The sequence below is a fragment of the Corvus hawaiiensis genome, chromosome 20, assembly GCF_020740725.1.
Source record: "Corvus hawaiiensis isolate bCorHaw1 chromosome 20, bCorHaw1.pri.cur, whole genome shotgun sequence".
Lineage (NCBI taxonomy): Eukaryota > Metazoa > Chordata > Aves > Passeriformes > Corvidae > Corvus > Corvus hawaiiensis.
Genome location: NC_063232.1, coordinates 2,083,962 through 2,103,114, shown reverse-complemented (window position 1 = coordinate 2,103,114; position 19,153 = coordinate 2,083,962). Strand labels below are relative to the sequence as shown.

The following is a 19,153-nucleotide window of genomic DNA, read 5'->3' as shown; positions in this document are numbered from 1 at the left end:
GTTTTTAGCAAACCAATTTTTTTTGTTGTTTATAAACTGTATAAAGCAATACTGTTTACAAATTCCTCTGGGTTCCTTCTAGATGAAAGGCCCTGTGTAAATGTTATTACTCTCACACTGTCACATACTTTCCAAAACTCTTCTATTGTTCTTGTACTTCCTTCTGTTTAAGTATCACCCGTAAAATGGAGTAAAAGAGCAAAGGAGCAGGCTGCACCCCCTGAGAAATCAGGTTTGCCACCCAAACCGTTTTTTTCCCTTATTTAACTTTAAATCATAGTGGCATTACTGCTATTAAAATACTAAAAGGAAAAAAAAACCAAGTAGAAATAAATTGAAACAGTAAAGCCATAAATGCTGGAGAGAGGCTTTGGAGAAGGGTCTGGATCACCAGGACAAGGGGAATGGCTTCACACTGTTAAGGTCCTTCCAACCCAAACCATTCCATGATTTTGTGCTATCCTGCATCAGAAGAACTGAATTCCCTCAGAGAAGCTTATGGAAGGACCACAGATTAATTTTTTTAAATGTTATCATTGCTGTTGCTATTAATATTATTATTATTATTATTATTATTATTACTACAGAGATGTCCTTCCCTGTCCACTCTACCATGGCAGTTTGAAGCATCTGCACTTTGATGGTCCCAGTGGGTCCCTTCCAACTCAGGAATTCCATGATTTTATGTTTTTACTGTTACTCCACAGGTCCAAGCCCAATCCCAGAGCTTTTACTAAAAATATCAGTGGCCTTTCATGTTCATTAGGCCTGGCTGTTTAATTTAGCACCAATCTGACTGATTTCAGGGCAATGTTTAATCTCAGGTTTACCTTCTTTTTTTGTTCAGACTTGGACAGTGACAAATAATAAAGTTGCCACTGAGGTTGTTGTTTCTCTGCAGGACAATGTAAGATGGCTTTGCTTGCCCTTTAACATTGAGGATTTGGGGGCTTTAGATAAAAATAACTTATATAGAAACAAAGAGCACTTCCTGCTTTACATCTAATTTGTAAAGCTGTCAGAGCCAGGAGATATGAAGATACACATCTTGGGGACTAAGGCCTCTGTTGTGGCTTTATGCAGCTTTTCTGTTGTATTTACACTTTCCTGCAGTGGAGCAAAACCTCCTGCAAGCACCAAAGCCATTTGTTCCCATAAATCCACCACGGTGCCCCTGAAGACCTCTCCAAAAAGTGTTCCAGCATTATCCTGGAATGGTGAGACACTGGTTCCCACAGCCAGGAAAAAAACACTCTTATTTATAAATACCACTGTTAAAAAGAATAAGCAAAATTAAATCAACATTTCTCAGGGAAAAATGCTGTGAAGTGGCAGGTGCTCATATAGATGTGTGTGTGTAAAAATTAGAAGTGCTTATAGCAATCCACAGGGACATACTTGGCTCTTCTTCACTGATCAAGAAAATCCTGTGACTCAGGAGCTCCCTTCCCACCTGCCCTGAGGACTTTCGATCTGAGCTGATCCCCCCCAGACACAGGAATCCTGTCAATTATTATCCTGTGTGGGATAACCAGGAGAAATGCCCACAGCTGAGGAGTGAAACACACAGAACTTCTTGAAGAATGTGACTCTTCAGGCATTAAACCTCTTCATAGGACATCCAGTGTTTTTACTTCAAAGTCAAGAGCTCAAACTACTCCCTGTGAGCCCGGCAGGGAAAGGAATTCCAACAGAAATGTCCAAAAAAGCCTTGGTGATTTCCAGACCAGCCCTGTGACAAACTGAAACCACCAAATTATTCCTCGTGTGTCAATGTGAGAGCAAACAGGAATCCCAAATCCAAACTGCAGATTAGAGCATCCAACACCATTTGGATTGGGGGTTTTATTCACTTGGAGAGGTGCAGGGCATTTAACATCCACTGACTGATTTTTGGCTTGTGGTGAGGAGAGCCTTTTGAGACTTTCTATACAATAAAGTACTCTGACTAAAATCTGCAAAATTACCTCTCAGGGCTCTACTGAACAGCATCAATAGAAATGTGGTGCCAGCTAATGGCTGCAATAACTGTCTCCATCCCTGGGGAATAATGGATGGAGAATATATCAATATGAGGAGTGGAAGGGGCAGGGAAGCTGAGCAGGCCCTCGTTATCGGACACAGGGATGATGCCACATGCATGATGTTATCTGTGAGAATCTTGACTCAGGGCCCAGGGGGTGGGGAGGATATTCTTTATGGAGAAGGAAAGTATCCATAAGGCCATATTCATAATCATCAGCTTTCCACTAAGTAAGCAGTTTTGGGGTGAGGGGCACTGATGTAATAGAAATCAATGGAATTCAGCTTTTCTGCAGCTTTTGTTTAGAGCAAAGTAGGGGCAAAAAAAGCCTGAGCATCACTTTGGTTTCCGTGCTTCTGTTTGGTTTCTAATCCTTCAGTCATGTGCAGAAAAGGCTCTGAAGGAAATCTGAAGTGAACCACAATAAAACTCTGAGCTATTTAAGAATCTATTTAAAATCCACACCTTGACACTCACAACCAGCAAAGGAAACACATTCCTAACATAAGCATAACATTATTTTTTTTTTTTTTTAGTTTGGCCACAGGAGCACTTAAAGCAGTGCAGGATGTGAAATTCCTGCTTGGCTTTCTCCTCTCCTTGCTGTGAGTTCTTTCTTAGGGAAAAGGAGCTGGCTCCAAGCACAGGGAGAGCAGTGATGGATGGAAGTGACTGCCACGAGACTGATGCTCTGCCTTCTCCTAGCAGACATTTAAAATCAGAACACCCCACAGGGTAGATTAGAGGATATCCTGGTAATTTTTCTACAATAGTTACAGCATGTTTTCCCTCCACGTTTAAGCACCTGTCTTAAATTCCCTCTCCCAGTCTGGAGCACCTGTACCCTGAGGTTTTGTTACAAAAGGCACAAATAAAACGTGCTGGCTCCCTGCCATCCAAGTCAAACCAGCACAGTTCCATGTAATCCTAGGCAGGGGAAAACAAAGGTTAGTTCTATGTCAAACTTGCTCAGGAAAAATCAGGAAATGCAGGAGTTAAAACATTCCAACAGCAGCACGAACTTGACCATGTTCTACATCCTGAATATTTTATGGTATATTTATGGTAACAATATATTAAGCTACACATCCAACCACAAAAACAAAAACAGAAAGACAAACACTCCTCATGTGCACGGCAGCTGCATTAGCATTTCTGAGGAACCTCAGGATTCCTGACACTGCTTTTAATTGGACATTCTGCATTTCATTTCTACATACAAATAATCAACAAAACAGACCAGAGATGCTGCTTCATGTTTGTGCTGTCTCAGTGAGGTTCTAAGGCTCCCACACCACTTAGCTGATAGGGATGGAAGATGTGATCTCCACATCATCACCAAATCTTCTTGAAATAAAAGGTTTTCTTTTCCTTAAAAGTAACAGAAAACCCTTCCAAGAGTCAGTGGCCCTCAGTAGTATTTCTGACCTTTATGCCCTCACTTCTGACCAAAGCAGTCAGATTGAGAATCTTTTTCATACTGACAAATTCTCTGGGCAGGCAGTGACATCCTCACAGCTGAGGTGCACCAGGATGAGCCTGGGCAGGACTCAGGCTGCCCTGCACACAGAGATGCTCCAATAATGCAAACAAAAAGGCCTCTAAGACCTTTCTCTGAGCTTCCTTTTCAAAGATTTCTGCTTTTTTAATTGATACTGGTGCTGTCCTTTAATAAATTTTTTAAAAAAAGGCACAGCCAAAGAAGCCAGTCGTGGCCAGTTGGCTGCCTCCCAGAAATCCCTGCAGCTAACGAGGGAGCTCATTTACATCCAATTTCAAACACATCAGAGGAACTTAAGCCTTTAAAGATACACTCTCAGGTCGAGGAGATTTCAGCACATGAAATGGGAAAGCTCAGCCAAAAGCTCTGCTGCAGCCCCGACGTGCCAGGGCACGGCACCCGCCTGGGAGCGGGACCCAGGGAATGGCTGAGCTTGGAATCCTCAGGACAGGTCCCAAAAACCCATAAATCCAGGGAAGAAACACAGGGCTCTGCCCACCAAGCTGGGAGGGGACAGGGAAGGGCTGTGGTGGCTCCAGCTCTGGCTGTTGGGGTATCCGAAATGCCCAAAAAATGAGGTTGTCCTTAATTAAACCAGAACAAAGTTTGAGAAAATCTTGAGTTTCTCGTATCAAAAAGCAGCACAGCTGGAGAAATACACTGGGATTGGTGACATTTCAGGAGTTTTTGGATTTTTTAAAAAATAATTTGGTAATTATCGTCAAAAGTTTTAATTTGTCCTCTTTAAATTCCACTGCTGTTCCACAAAACAAACTGCAAATCAGAGTTACAGTTAAGAATAGGGTATCTCTGTTCCTCAAAATTAACTTCAGTGGATTCATTTTTAAAAATAAATTGCAGTATCTTTAAAAAAACAAAACCAAAAAAACCCAACAAAATAAGCCCAAAAATTCTCAAAATACACATTTAACTGAGAGGTTTTCTTCACTTTTCATGTAAAATAAAGCAAGGCTTGTACCCTAATTCTTGCTGCATAAAAAGGAAGTGATGAATAGGACACAAATAAGTCCTTTCCCATTTGGATCTTGTCGCTGAATCCCAGCAGATTCCCAGTATCTTACATCCATGGATAGGAAGAAACTGACACCTATTGGCAACTTTAATATTACTGCATAAAGATGCTTTCCCTCACACTATGACAAGAAACATCTTCTCCTAGGGAGATTTTTTCTATAAATACACAGATAATAGAAAAAAATAATTTAAACTTTTCTAATTGTGACTGAAAATACATCCAGAAAAATGCAGACTCTTTTCAACAATAAAACTCTGACCTTTCCAAAGTAAATTATGAACTGTAAAGACACATGAAAAAAACCCAGTGTGCCTAAGGAACAACTGAAAATGAACAGAGGGCAGATTGCTGTGGGTTTAATTGCTGCAGATGTGATAACCTGGAACTCACACCTGAGGCTTTTACACACATTTGTGCAAAAAGAACAAAAGAATTGTTCAGCTACTGATGGATGGCAGTGTGGGTGCCCCTAACACTTACAGTTACAGCTACAATAAATATAGAAAAGAGTTAAATACTGACACAGTAGCATCTGGATTTGGGGTTTTTTTGAAGCAGGTTTTCCTGAAGCTCCAAACGAAGTCATGAAGACCTGCTTTGAGGATTTAGGAATAAAAGAAACAAACAAAAAAATCTCAGTCCACCTCTGAGGCCAAAATTGTACATACTGGTAACGAAGAACTTTTTGGTGAAAGTGCAGCTGTCAAAGGCGGCGATTTTCTCCTGCAGGACCACAACAAGGATCCTGAAAACACAGAAATGGAACGTCCACTTTAGACATTAAATGCATTGGTTTAAAGATTCAATATCTAAATGTAATTATTTCCAAAGCATCAATATAAATCCTACAGTGATGAAGTGCCAGGTTACCAATCCCTGGCAGTTATCGAGGGTTCTCTCTCCTCCCAGCCACATAAACTCCACTTCAGGAAGTGCAGGGGTCTGATCCACAACAACACAGCTCATTTGTGATATACCTCCTGCAGTAAAAGCTCCATTAAAAAGCAAGAATGGAGCTGCAAAGACCCTGAATTGCTCTCACTGACTCAAACAACAATCAAATCAACAATCAGCAGAACACGAGCTAAATGTGAAATAATCCCATTGCCCACCTCAGTGCAAATTTATTGAAGCATTTCATTTACTAAAGGCAGAGGGGGTGTAATACCAAGAACATCAGCACACAAACAGAGCTGAGAGAAGCAGAATTTGGGTCAATTAGCAAATTAAAGACGTATGTTTATGTGCTTGCTTGTACATTACACACTTTTATTGTGAAGATCGAAAACCACAGGGTAACTACGCAGGAAACATGGTGCTGCCTCAAAAAAGAGAGCCCAGAGATGCAAATGCGGAAGCAGAAGAGCATCTTGGAAGTTTTAGAACCAGGGAACACCTTCTCCCACGCTGATGGCTTCCCAAAACCAAGTTTGTAAAAGCCTGACATGAAAGAAGCACCTGGGAAGCCAACACATAAAACCTACATTTAGCAATATGACATAATTAATAATCTGTTATTCTCTCATTAGGCAGACTGTGAGAAAGTATTTTTAATTAGCTGTCAATATAGATCATTATTAAATATTGTTTTAATAGTTTTAATTGTAAAGATACAATGTGGAAAAAAATTAATCACATCTCTCACTGACTAAAACACACACCTAATGCTTCATGTGAACATTACAATTGTGTATTGCAGCCTGGAACAGTCACCTTTAAAAATGGGATGAATCACCTCAGTCTCAACTCCTGTCCTTGGGGAAAGGGTGATGATTATCTCCCAGCAGTGTGAAATCAGCCTTTAACCCCTTTTTCCCTATTTTTACCTGTTTTGCTGTAAGAAAATTTCCTCTTACCCTATAAGAGGTCAATACCTGTGAAGGACTACACTAAAATCAAAACATACACCATCCCCTCATGCTTGCTGATGTTTTCAGATACATAAATAGTTTTAATATAAATTTTTAATACAAAATTTTTAATATAAATTAGTTTTGGACAAATTAGTAGTTTTAGTTAAAAGACATCTTCCAATTGCTGAAACTGCAGGAGAGAAAAACAGAAGAAAATACATCAATTTAACTTTTCCTACATTGCCTAAAGTAAAGGAAACCAATGAATAATGGGGAGGCTTTGACTGCAGGGGGAAGTGTAATGTGTATATACTGAAAACCTATGGGTATTTGATGGGAGTATTTCCCAATCCTGATTATTTTTGTTTTCTCCTCTTTGAAGACACTGTGTCTTTCTGCAGAAATGAACCCCCCAGATGGATGATTCCAGAGGATTTATTCATCCATTTATTAGTTGCACAAGTTTGATGCACACTCATCTACTTCCCATCTGCAACAAAACCAGGCACAAAAAACTTATCATTCTGATGTTTTCAGTTATTTGTGTTATTGTTTACTGAAGGACCATCCATTTTGGCATGGCAATATGTATTTTCAAAGAAAAGCAGTAATTTCTTCACCCAGAGCTCTACCTTTACCCCAGGAATTCGATTGCACCACTTCCCCAGGGCACCTGAGGCCACAGTGACTCAGGCAGTAATGGGAGGGTGAAGCGAGCAGGAACGTCAGCAGAGCTTGGACCAAAGTCACCACTCCAAATTCTCCCATCAGGAGTGCCAAGGGATCAGCAGGATCCTCACACAGAGATCCTGAGATTTCTCTTCTGCCTTAAAAAGATGCAGCAAACTACAAAGCAAACCACAAAACTTCAGTTTTGTGTGTCTGGGAGAGATGGGGATTTCAAGTTAACTCAGCAAAATTTGATTCCGTGGACACAACAGCTCCTGTTCTGCTGGAGCTCTGTGATCCTCAGCCTCCAGAGCCATTTTCTCTCTATCCCAAGCCAGAGATGCTGCTTTGTTATTTGACTCACTGGAACATTATTCCCTGCAAACCACAGACTGCACACCAGGAATGTTTTGGATGTGCAGGAAGGCAAAATCCAACAGACCAACACGAAGAAGAGAGACATAAACTCCTTAGGGCTCTGTGCTCTTTAAACTCTCTGTGATCCCATTTCTCCAGCTGTAGGTGGATCATCGAGGATTTCAGCGATTCCTGCTCACTCTTTATCACAACTGAAAGAAGCTTAAATGATTTTTTGGTTTGAGCTTCTTAAACCAAAGCCATGGGGGAAGCACAATGATTCTGAATATACTGAAATACTCCTTGAGAAATGGAGAAACAGAGCTGTGCTTACAGGAAAGTCAAAATAAGAAAATCAGGGAGGTCATACACCAGAAATTGCATTTATTACCAAAATCTGGCATGCCCTAACACACAAGACACGCAGAATGAGCATCCTTACCTCTTATTGCAATGCAGATCATAAATAGGAGTTTTGAACTGGATGGACTTGACCATCTCTCCTGTTCTCAGGGAATACAGATCCACACAGCAGTAGGGTGGGCTGGTGCTGAAAGGAATAACAAAAAATATTTTAATGGTAATCAGGATATTTTTAAAATTGGGGTTTAATGATTTCATCCTCCTAATATTGCTTAGCACACTAAAGGAAAAGTCACAGAACCGCAGAACTATTAAGGCTGGAAAAGACCTCCAAGAACATCAAGTCTTGGACTCAGAATTCCAGCAATCCCAGCAGAATCCTGGAGAACAAAGGGTCAATATAAGCCTTCTACATTAAGAAGGAAAACTGAATTATGATCTCCATGACGGTCCTGAACCTGTATTGTGCAACTGATTATCAAACACTTGGTTTCTTTTACCACCAGTAAGACCTTGGAATAGCAGCAAAAAAAAAAAGCCATGAAGCTTTAAACCACATCCTAGTTAAAAACTACTCCTCAGAGTAACTCTCTCCTACAGGGAGGACTTCCCCAGAGCAGCAGCTGAGCTGCATGACTTGGGGAGATGGAGACACCTCACCCAGAATTTACATTACGTCCCTGATGGACTTTTGTTTGAACCGTGTAGATCTTTTCAACTGCTTTGTGTCACTTTTATCATTTAAATATAAATAAAAGCCTTAAGGCCATTTCTTAATAAAAAGGCTGAGTGGGAAAAGTGCTGAGTGTTCGATAGGGCCGAGGAAGGCAGTGGTGGAAACCCTTTTAGAGGCTGAGGAGAGGCTTTGATGTGGCAGCTCTGTTCCACAACACCTTTCTCCCCCTCCAAGAACGCATTAAAACCTTGGCTATTTCTAGGTCAAGGAATATGAAGGAGCACAAATTGCCAGCTGTACAAACATATCCTGAGCATTGGTAAAAGAGGGTGTTCCCCCCTGCCCATATCTGTTTTATTTTACAGAGTTTCACACAATTCCTGCCCCAACACTCGCTTGTCTCTTGGATCTGCTCAAGCTGCTCGAGAATTTTCTGGAAAGCTGGAGGACAAATGCCAACTGTTTACCCCCAATGCCTCAAGATAATAAAATGGTTTATATAGTAATGTATAATATACAGTAAATGCACAGCAAGACAACTGTCAGAAAAATAATAGAAAAAATAAGTTTTGACATTTTGCCCACTGAAATTTTTCCCAAAATATACATTTTTCTAGGCCAGTAACTAGAGGGTGCAATTTATTACTTCAAGCACTTCAAAGGCCCTTCAAAAACACCTTTAAACCAGTGAGACTCAAGCCAGCTCCTTCACATTAAAGTTCACTGCTGCTCAAAAACACAAAAAAACACTGCAAGGTCTATGTACAAACTTTTTAAAATTAAGTAGTTTATTACCTCTAGCAAATTATGATGTTGATAGAAGGGAAATTTCAAAACAGAAATCACCGAAGTAGATATAGCTAAAACTGTATCAACACACTCAATAGTGATTACTATTTCTACATCATCCTGTGTTGAACACTTTTTCCAATTTATGGGTAATAATTCTGTCACTCAAATCCATAATTATTATTATGGCTTAATTATTATGATCTCTTGGCTGATCATGGTAAGACCATTCTACTAATACTTTTTTCAACCACACAGGGTAAAACCTTGAGTTCAAGTGCCAGTGACCAAGAAATATCATGGAATCACAGAATTCCAGACTGGGGTTGGGTGGGAAGGGACCTTAAAGCTCACCCAGCTCCTCCCCCTGCCATGGGCAGGGGCACTTTCCACTGCCCCAGGTTGCTCCAAGTCCTGTCCAACCTAGCCTGGAACATGTTATATGGGTAAGTCAGAAATACCCTGAAATTCTGTCACAAATAAAATTCTTGTGAATTAGTCCCACAGATTATCAACAAATATTAATTACATATCCTGATTGTTCAAACAGCTGCAGAGAGATCAACAACTTCTTAAAGGTAATGGACACAAATCCACCAACAACTTTAAAATGTGGCATTAACAAATGTATAAATACACTCAGGCTTTTGTATCTTCTTCTGTTTGAGTGCTGCAGTGCAGGGATGGAGGGGAAATAGCAGATGCCTCGTCCAGCTGGCACTTGGTGACATCTGTGCTCGTGCCACACGACAGCATCACCTCCTCCCAGATCTGCTGGGTCTCACCATGGCAAAAAGCTCTGTGCAAAATGTTTGCAGAGAGACAAACACACCACACAAAACACACGTGCTTTTTTATGGAAAAGAAGTTTTTAAAAGGGGAAGAGTGATGGAATCAAGATGAGGCCGAATTTTCTGTGCCTTGAAGGCTTTGCTTTATTGCCAAGGGTTGATTTTCCTCCGCTCTGCCACACGATGAACATCCCACTCAGAGATGGACATCAGTGACAGGTTGGGCTCATGGGTCTAGAAAGGAAAAAAAAAGAGGTTGGAGGTGTAAAACTGAAATAAAACTTGCTGGGAAAGCTGCCCTGTATGAAACGTTCTTTACGTGAGGACTTCCCAGGCAATTGTGGCCTTTAATAAAATCATCTCTTTGGCCAACATCACTGCATTTTATACCACCTTCACAAAGCTTTTTTAAAGCCCAGCTTAAAGCACAGACTTATTTTTATTAATTACTTTTGGTGCCTTTAAGAGGAGATAAAAATATTAAAACTTACACTGAAATCCTATTCAAAATAATAGTTCAACATAATCTCTTACTAGGCCCAGCTTTAACAACTTGTAGAATTAAAAAAGAAATAGATTTTGCTGTAAATATTAAGTTGCTAAGAGCCTGAAATTGAATATAATTTTCAAACTTGTAGAGACAACAGCTGAGAGAAAAGTGACGGCAATTCCAAGGAAGTGGCTGTTCAAGATATATCCAAAGGATTTGCACAGCAAACTACTCCTCCAAGTTTTTTATAAAATTACTACTCTATAAAGCATCAAATCTACCAGTAAGTTGCTGGTAAAAAAAGACTATTTCTATATAGGAAAGAAGAAGATGCTGACAGTAACCCAAGTTTTTAATCAGCAGGGGTGGTTATGATTCTCCAGTGACCGGTTCTACCTCTCTGGTGCTTCAGAGGGGAAGAGAAGCAAAACAAAACCAAAGCACAGAGTTAATTAATTGAATATTGGAAAAATTCCTGCCTGAACCTTTACACTGGAAAGTTGAAGCATGAGATTTGATTATGATCTTTGCAGCAATATTACGAACATGGTGAGACCACAAAGGCAATTCTGTTCTCCTCAAGGGCCCTGAAGAAGGTTTGCTCAGATTAACAGATTTCAATTCTGGAAGGATCATCGTCTCTTTCCAGGCCCTGCACAAAATGTCCCAGAAGCTCAAAGAAATGACTTTTTACCAAGCAATCTAATCTTGTCTTAAAAGACTTTGACCAACAATGAGTCCTCTATTTTTATGGGGAGTGGTTCCAACATTTTGATCCTTTTTATTTTTATGAAATGACTTCTTAGTGCCTGATAGAACTTGTACATATTCTGCTTTTTGGCTTCTGTGTCTCTGTCAAGAACACAAAAAGGCTCATTGCCTTCAGTTATCTTTTGTCAGTGATCACCTACAGCAATCCAAGCACCAATAAAGTGAAAAAGACTTTTAAGCCTTAAGTTGTCAGGTTTGTTTTCCAGCACTAAACTCCTCTGAGCCCTCTCCAGCACTGCCATTCTCCCCTCTTCTTTCTGAGGGATGCACACCAGAATGAAAACTAAAAAAAAAAAAAAAAAAAATTCAATTCTTTATTCCTTAAACATCACTGCAGAAAGAGATTCCACTAGGACTTTCAGCATCTAAAGGCTCTCTGCATCCCATCTTTTCACAATAAAAGCTCGAAAACTCCACGCTAAGTCATTTTCTAATTCATGGTACTTAACAGGTTCATTCAAAATCAGGAAAAGCAGCACAAAATTTCTCAGAAAGTGACACTTTCCCCAAAATGTGTGTGCAGCACTGAATTACAAAGCAGCAGAGACATTTTAAGTGCACCACAAATTGCAAAAAGCACGGAAACATTAATTTCTAAGTAAGAAAAACCTGCACCAACCTTAGACAGACGTTACTAAATCTAATCCTTTAAAAAAAGGGGAGGGAATTATTTGATACAGCACTAAAACAGTTGTGTTAAACACCAAGAAATACAAACTTCACCGTTGCATCTTCCTCAAATGTTCTGATCAAGTCTGTCAGCCCAGGAAAAAAAGTTTCACCTTATCCTTGTACTTCACCATCTTCATTGAAAATATTTTTATTACTTGCCCGTGACGCAAAAAGTCACCAACTCTGCAGAAACCATTTTGTAACAGGTAAAATGAGTCAGGTTTCAGGCTCAGGAGTCTCCTTTTTTTGATTATAAGGAGTAAATTTTATTTCTGTTAGTTCATAACTAAGGCATTTCTTCACAGGGCAGGGTCTAACTGCACCTGGAATGACCCAGGAAGGACCTGCTGAAGGATTGATTGAGGGATTGGTTCAAGGACTGGTTTCTGTCTCCTGCATAACTCTGGCCATGATCTGTGAGAGAACCTGAGGTTCCACACAGTTCTTCACAGAGACTTTCCCAGTTCTGAGTACTTTCAGTAACCATTAATCCACTTCTGTCCCCTGAAACCAACAACTCCTTCGCTTCCCATCTGTAGTCAAGGTGCCAGACATCAACAAGAGGGGGGAAATTTAAGAGTGGGTTTGCGCAAATATTGATTATTGCAACAGATACTGCAAGAGAAAAGTAAAAGAGGAATCCTTAAAAATATCAGAATACTTAGCAGCCTCCAAATTCCTTATTTTGGCAGCTCTTCCCACATCCAGCAGCACATAACACGTTTCGACTGTTGTGTTCTCTGTTATCCCTCACTCTCATCATCAGAAGAGGCTTTCTAGGTTTGAGGGGGTTTTGCTGGGTTTGTTTTTACATTTCAAGATGCATGGAGCTGATGAGAGCCATCCAAGAGCCCACAGCCACCTTGGTGTCCCCGGCATGTGGCACTCCTGTCGCTGGAGTGTAAAACACAGCACAAGCTGCCTTCTCAGCTGTGGCCTTTGCAGGGAGACCCGAGTGTGACACACTTTCCACTTCACTGAGACGTGCCACATGTTACAAAACAGAGCTGTCCCATCATATTTCCAGTTAGTTAATACAGGAAGATTAGCGGCATCTCCGGAGATTTGTTTATCTACTTGACCGTGGCTATCACTGAGGGGAAAGTACAGCTGGAGCTCCACTTGCAGAGCAGGATCATTTTTTTTCTGGTATATTCTGGACTAGATTTTGCTTGTGTGTAGCTAAACAGTCCTTTCATACACAATTTATGAACCTGCACTGGCTGTGCAGTGATCATTCTATGAACATGTACGAAACTGGAGACATTTCTGTAAATCTTCATGAACACGAGCAAAGATTAAGTTCTGACAGAATACAACTGCATTTATCATACCTCTATCAACAACCAGTATTTCTGTGATCAGCTGATTAAGCCACAATCTGATGTGTTTCTCCAAAAAATACAAAATTAAAGAGTTGTCTTGCCCTTCCTACTGTCAAATGAAGCAGAACTCACCACTGAAATAAATGCACATCATTTGTATTGCAGTAACAGCCACACAGATATCCAAGATCATCCAGAATGGATCAAAATCAAAAATGCAGAAATTTTTGCATATCAAGAGACAGCCACATGTCACAGCTTAAGAGGAAAAGTTCACATTTCTGGGAGCACAACTCTGAGGGCAAACTGATGGTGAAATACCTCAGCTCCAGCCAAATTTCACCAAGCACATATACAACGCAAACTGAGCATTTTGTGGAGCCACTTACAGCCTCAGCTAGACCCAGATTTTATAAAGTGCCAATATTTCTAACCCTCCAAAGCAATAGCACAGCTTTTTCCTTTATTCTGAGGCATTTGTACTGACAGTACTTTCTGATTAATGGTGTATCAGGAGACAGCACAGTTAACACAGATGGCAGCTGATTATTTCAGCATATATCCAATTAATTGTATATATTTGAGGCATGTTCCTCTGCAACCTGCGTGCATTAAAAGCCCCACCTCGTGTGTGACTGCACACTCAATAACCAGCACTGCAAAGTCTTTACCGGCTAGTGTTAAAACTATTATGAAGGACCAAATATTTCATCCTGTTGGTTCTTGTAACCAATTTCTTTAGATTTCAGGTTCGTTTTTTCCCTTTCTGTGCTTTCCCTCATGATTCATGAGCCTCACAGGCCCCTTGGCACCCTCTCCCCTCACATGCCATCAGCACCAACAAAGGCCACGTTAAGCCAGCGGCTCCAGGCCCGCCCACGCCGCCGTCCCAGAGCCCACAGAACCATTCTGGGGCTTCACCACTAAGCACAAAACCTTGCACCAACCTGTCTGAGCTAAAATTCTTTTGCCCTCGGTGTCATTAACAGCGTAAGAAACCGGTGGGATTGTGCAACACTTCATCACCTCTGTATTAAGCAGCCTCTGCCTCCAGTTGCATGACAGAGATCATTAGAAGATGTCTGTCAGCTGCTTAGGACTCTGCTAAACCTTAATTGTTTATATGCCAGTTTATGGCTCAAATTACAATTTTTGAAGAGCTTGAAAACAATCCTGTTTCCAAGAAATAATTAGAGGGTTTTAGAGTGTGTATGACTGAAGCTGAGCAGAAATGAGCTTAGATCTTACGGTTGAGGCACTTGAAAAGTGCTCCGAACAGCAAAGCTGCTCTGAGGTTCTGGTCACATCAGGTAGGCCAGAATTTTCCCAAGTGCCCATTAATTATATGTTCTCAGGTATTTCTTGCTCTGTTTTATGACTTGAATCACAGACCGTGTTCTACAGACGTGCAGAGTTCTCACCGTAGCTGAACTCCCCAAAAGCTGGGTTGAAATGATGAAATAATACCTGGAAATAATTACTTGTGGAGCCCCATGAGCAGCAAAAGGAATATTCTGCTTTTCCTTAAATTGGTCTTAAAGTTGAAACCCTCCATGAATTGCTTAACATTAAAAACAAACATCAGTTTAGGTTATATCCTTTCTCTCAGGGAAGACAACAATGCAGCCACCTCCTCTACTGGAGCACTTTTCTTTAAATTTGGAGGAATTTCCTAGTTAAAGGTGGTTGATATACCCAGGAGGAATTACAAGTGCTAAGGAAAGGCACACAGGAACACAGCATTCTCCCCAGAGAGTCACCTGACACAGCTGATGCTGAAACGGGAGATGCACTTGTTCAAACTGTGCAGGCAGAATTGATTAAAACATTGATTTATTTTATTATTGTCTCACTGTAAAATATGATCATTATACAGCACAAATGTTCTATTAATAATTTGAAACACCATTAGCTTTAAAAATAAGTTTGTGAGCAACCATCCAAAAATGTGTGAGGGGTCTCCTCAGGTGGTATTCTAATACATTTCCTAGTCAGAATCAAAAAAAAGAAGGCATTAAGCAAGATCTTTTTTTAAGCACATGCTTTACAGCTTTTTCACAAAGTAGGAGCCCTCTAAATCTCTATTTTGAATTACTGAAGAAATATTTACTGAGTTATGCACTGAAATTTGCAAATTTAAAGCTACTAAAATATATTCACTCTTAAAAAAAAAAACCAGAACTAAAGAAAAAGAATAATGATACCAGATTTCTTAAATTGTGTTTTAATTGTCTTTTTTCTGTACTTCAGAGTACTGTACTTTAAAAGGAGCTCATCCGTGTATGAATGGTTGAGCTCAGCAAACTCCCATGACATTTTCTCTGTATATTAAGCATTTTTGAAGGAAAAGAAAGGAAAAGCACAAGAACGACTTGGGAGAGCCCATGGTAAGGGAGAAAACAGCATTTAGTAACAGATGAAAAGTTCAAATACTGTCAAGTTGTAGGGAATTACTCAAGTGGCAGCAGTTGTGTAACAATACAGATACAAGGGCTGCAAATTGAAGCAGTTTGCAATCAGCTGCTCCAACTGTGAGCAAGAAGTGACAGCACTCTTTTAGGAAAAAACAGATTAAAGAGCATCCTCTATGAACCCACTGGGATCTGATGGCTCTAAGTGTCCTCAGGAAAAGAGAACAACTTAAATCATCCTGAAATTTCTGGTTTCCAACGTCCTTTAAATCCTTCCTACAGTACAGAACACAGGAATAACCTTAAAATACATAAGAAAAGAAAACATAATCCTCAACTGCTCTCCGGGTCTGTCACGTTGATTTATAACAGTTATTTCTAAGACAGACAAAAACACACAGATGCAAACAATTACTCTATTTTTGTAGGCAACAAGTGAGGTGGGTGGTAACTGAGAAATTTTGAAAAATCCTGTCACAATATTCCGTTTTTTCTGAAGTAACCCTCAGCACACAACAAACGCTCGCCACATCAGAGACTTTCCAGGGCCTGAAGGGCCACTTTGATTCCAGACCGCTGCAGGCATTAGTGGGGACGTAATTAGGGTAAAAAGTTCAACCACAGCTCCATGTCTAGAGTGCTGCCAGAAATAAATTTCCTCTCATTCACTGGTTTCTACTGTACCCTCCCTGAGAAACATATTGAAAACACATTTATCTTTGTAGAGTTTGTTCCTCTTCTAATTAACTTTATAGCGTTTACAGTATTTAATAATTTAAAGTGGAATTTAAAGTGGCCCTGGAAGCGGCAGCCCTGCCTGTAATGGTGCTGTGCATTATCTTTTCCCTGTGGTGCTTCTTTTGACAAGTTACTGGGGGCAGGTTTGTGCTCCAGCTGGTTTTATCCGGACTTCCTTCCCTCCATCCCCTCCATCCCTTCATCCCCTCCCTGCATCACTACACAGACAGAGGTTGGAACAGCAGTAAAACAAAACCGTGCCTCAGCTCGGAAATCTGCTCTCCCAAACCTCCACTCCATCCCAAGGATGGCTTGGAAAAGGTTTATCTTTTTACAGCTCCATAAATCAAAGCTTTAGAAGGTCAAAACTACTCATGGTTCTCACCAACTGGTCAAGGTTTGACCCCAAATACTCATTTTCTTCCAGTTTTGATCCAAGATTAACAGTTTACTATAGTTCAAAGGTTTTTTCTTACTCTAGGTTCACTGAGACAAACATTTGGTGTATCAGAGGAACTCCAGAGCTTTCCTGCCCTGGGTATTTACACATGGAAACACCACCTTATTCCACTAAAGCTCCATCTCCTGGCATTTGAATCCATGAGAAAATTCAGAGAATTACCAGCAAACATCACTTCAACATTACAAAAAGTACATTATTATAATCACAGAATCAACTTACAAGGAAAAAACACTGGGATCTGGAAAGCTCTTTTTAAGATGGAGAATATTCCATCTTTAGCACGTAACAACCCCAACCAGCACTGCTAAAAGGAATTTAAACTACTTTATTCAGAGATCTCTCTCAGGCTCTTAAAAGCTACCAGACAACCTGCTGAGGCTAAACCGAATTTTCCTGAAAGAAATCAGAGAGGAACACGTTTTTCATCTGCTGGAAGGGAAGGAAATCTTTGCAAGGCAGCTGACACCACACAACTCTGCAGTTAAGTGAAGCTTTGCAGTTATTCAGCAGCTCAAGAACCTTTGGGACTCAAATCCTCAAAGGTAACAGAGAAACAGGAGAGTTTTGCCCAACTTTAGAGGTCCTACTGTACTTCTTAGAATAAAACCCACTAAATTAAGTTTGCTCTCTAGGCTTGAGAGTCTTCACAAAATCTGAGTTTTGCGCAGTCCTCAATAAAAGCCCACAAATATTTCACAAACTTCATGAAATCTATTTCATGGTGCCCAATACAATTGAAAATCACAACCATCTGGCCCAGCCGTTTTTCTGAGTGATTTCAGAAAGCAAACTGCATTTTATACCTGGAGTGGCTACACCCTTTGCACACCCCCTGGCAGGACTGAGCCAGGTGAGTCCTCGCCATCACCACTGTCTTTGCAAGGGCATTCCAGGAGAAATATTCCAGGGAGAGTTCCCCTGAGCAGTGTGAGGACTGGGAACAAGAACTTCATTCACCAGAGCTCGTTTCCTCCTCTTGGGAGATCCTTCCAGGAGCTTTGCTGTTTGTGTCTGAGAAATCATTTCCCAACCAGCTCATTTTAAGCATTAAAAGCCACGGACACTTAGAAGTGGACACTGGATTTTAGCACTGCCCAGTGACTTTGCCAGACCCAGAACAGGCTCGGGAAACTCTGAAACACTGAGAAAATATTAATACTTTAATTGTGCTGTTACTCATGTGAAGCTGCTCCCTAAACCTGAGCACTCCCATAAACACATTCCTGAGTTGAAGTTGGGTTAAGGTTAGCAGGATTTAATCTACAGTAGCCATGAGAATAAAGCACACGCTTCCTGAAAATCTGCTGCCAATTGATTTGCCTTGTAAACAGATCAGCAGGGGAAAAAAAATGCTGGCTAGCCAAAGTTACACATTTTCTTTGCTCCAACTACTCCTCCTTCTTTAATTTACCCTAATTTCCTCTCTCCTCCCATGATTAATAAAGATTACATTACCTCTTGCTTCTCATGCCCTTGAATGACCTCTATCCAATTCTTCAAGTCATCCAAAATTTTCCACCACTTGATATCATTAAATTAATTCATCTTTCTAAAAATACAAGCTGGAAAGCCAACACAGGCTGCTGCAGGGGCCACTGCCTGAGCTCCTGCACTCTCCCTAAAGGCTACTGGCTTCAAACTCTTACTTTTTAATCTTCTAGTACTGATTGTTCAATTAGTTACGCTTGCATCATTAGCTGATTATCATACTTGCCTATGTAAGATTCTGGCATAATCTGCTGATCTTTCAGCAAAATAATTTGCCTATTTGGACACAGGACAAGGGAACCAAAATATCAAATATGTTTTGTAAGGAGGGCTTAGAGGTCCAGTACCTGGAGAAAGATGGACAAAGGCTATTTATAAGAGCAGGCAGTGACAGGACAAGGGCTCAGGCTTCCCTGCCCCTCCTCCCTGTCCCTGCTACTTCACGTGCTTTATTTCCCTCCTGGAATGTTTATTTCTGGGTTTTTTTAAGCTTTCTTGTTACCTATATCATCTACTGAAGGGCAAATTTGCAATGTCTCCATCTATTCTCAACTATGTTTTTAAAAATCTAAAATAAAACTAAATTATCCTGCTCAGTTTCTCTTTAAATTTCTCCATTAGTTAAAATGAAGTGTTTATTTAATTTAAAGAGATTGGTACATTTACTTATGAAGAGAACAAAAGTAATGGATTTTGGACCTCTCTGGCGTATTTGAAAGTGTTTTTACAGATCCAGT

The 19,153-nt window shown here is 40.4% G+C and overlaps 1 protein-coding gene across 1 annotated transcript in view; it reads right to left on the bottom strand.

The window, feature by feature from the left end:
* Positions 1-19,153, bottom strand: part of BCAS3 (BCAS3 microtubule associated cell migration factor) — a 299,682-nt gene that overhangs the window by 258,541 nt on the left and 21,988 nt on the right. The window contains 2 exon segments of the mRNA XM_048324409.1: positions 5,229-5,305; positions 7,882-7,989. Coding sequence (XP_048180366.1) covers positions 5,229-5,305; positions 7,882-7,989 — 185 coding nt within the window.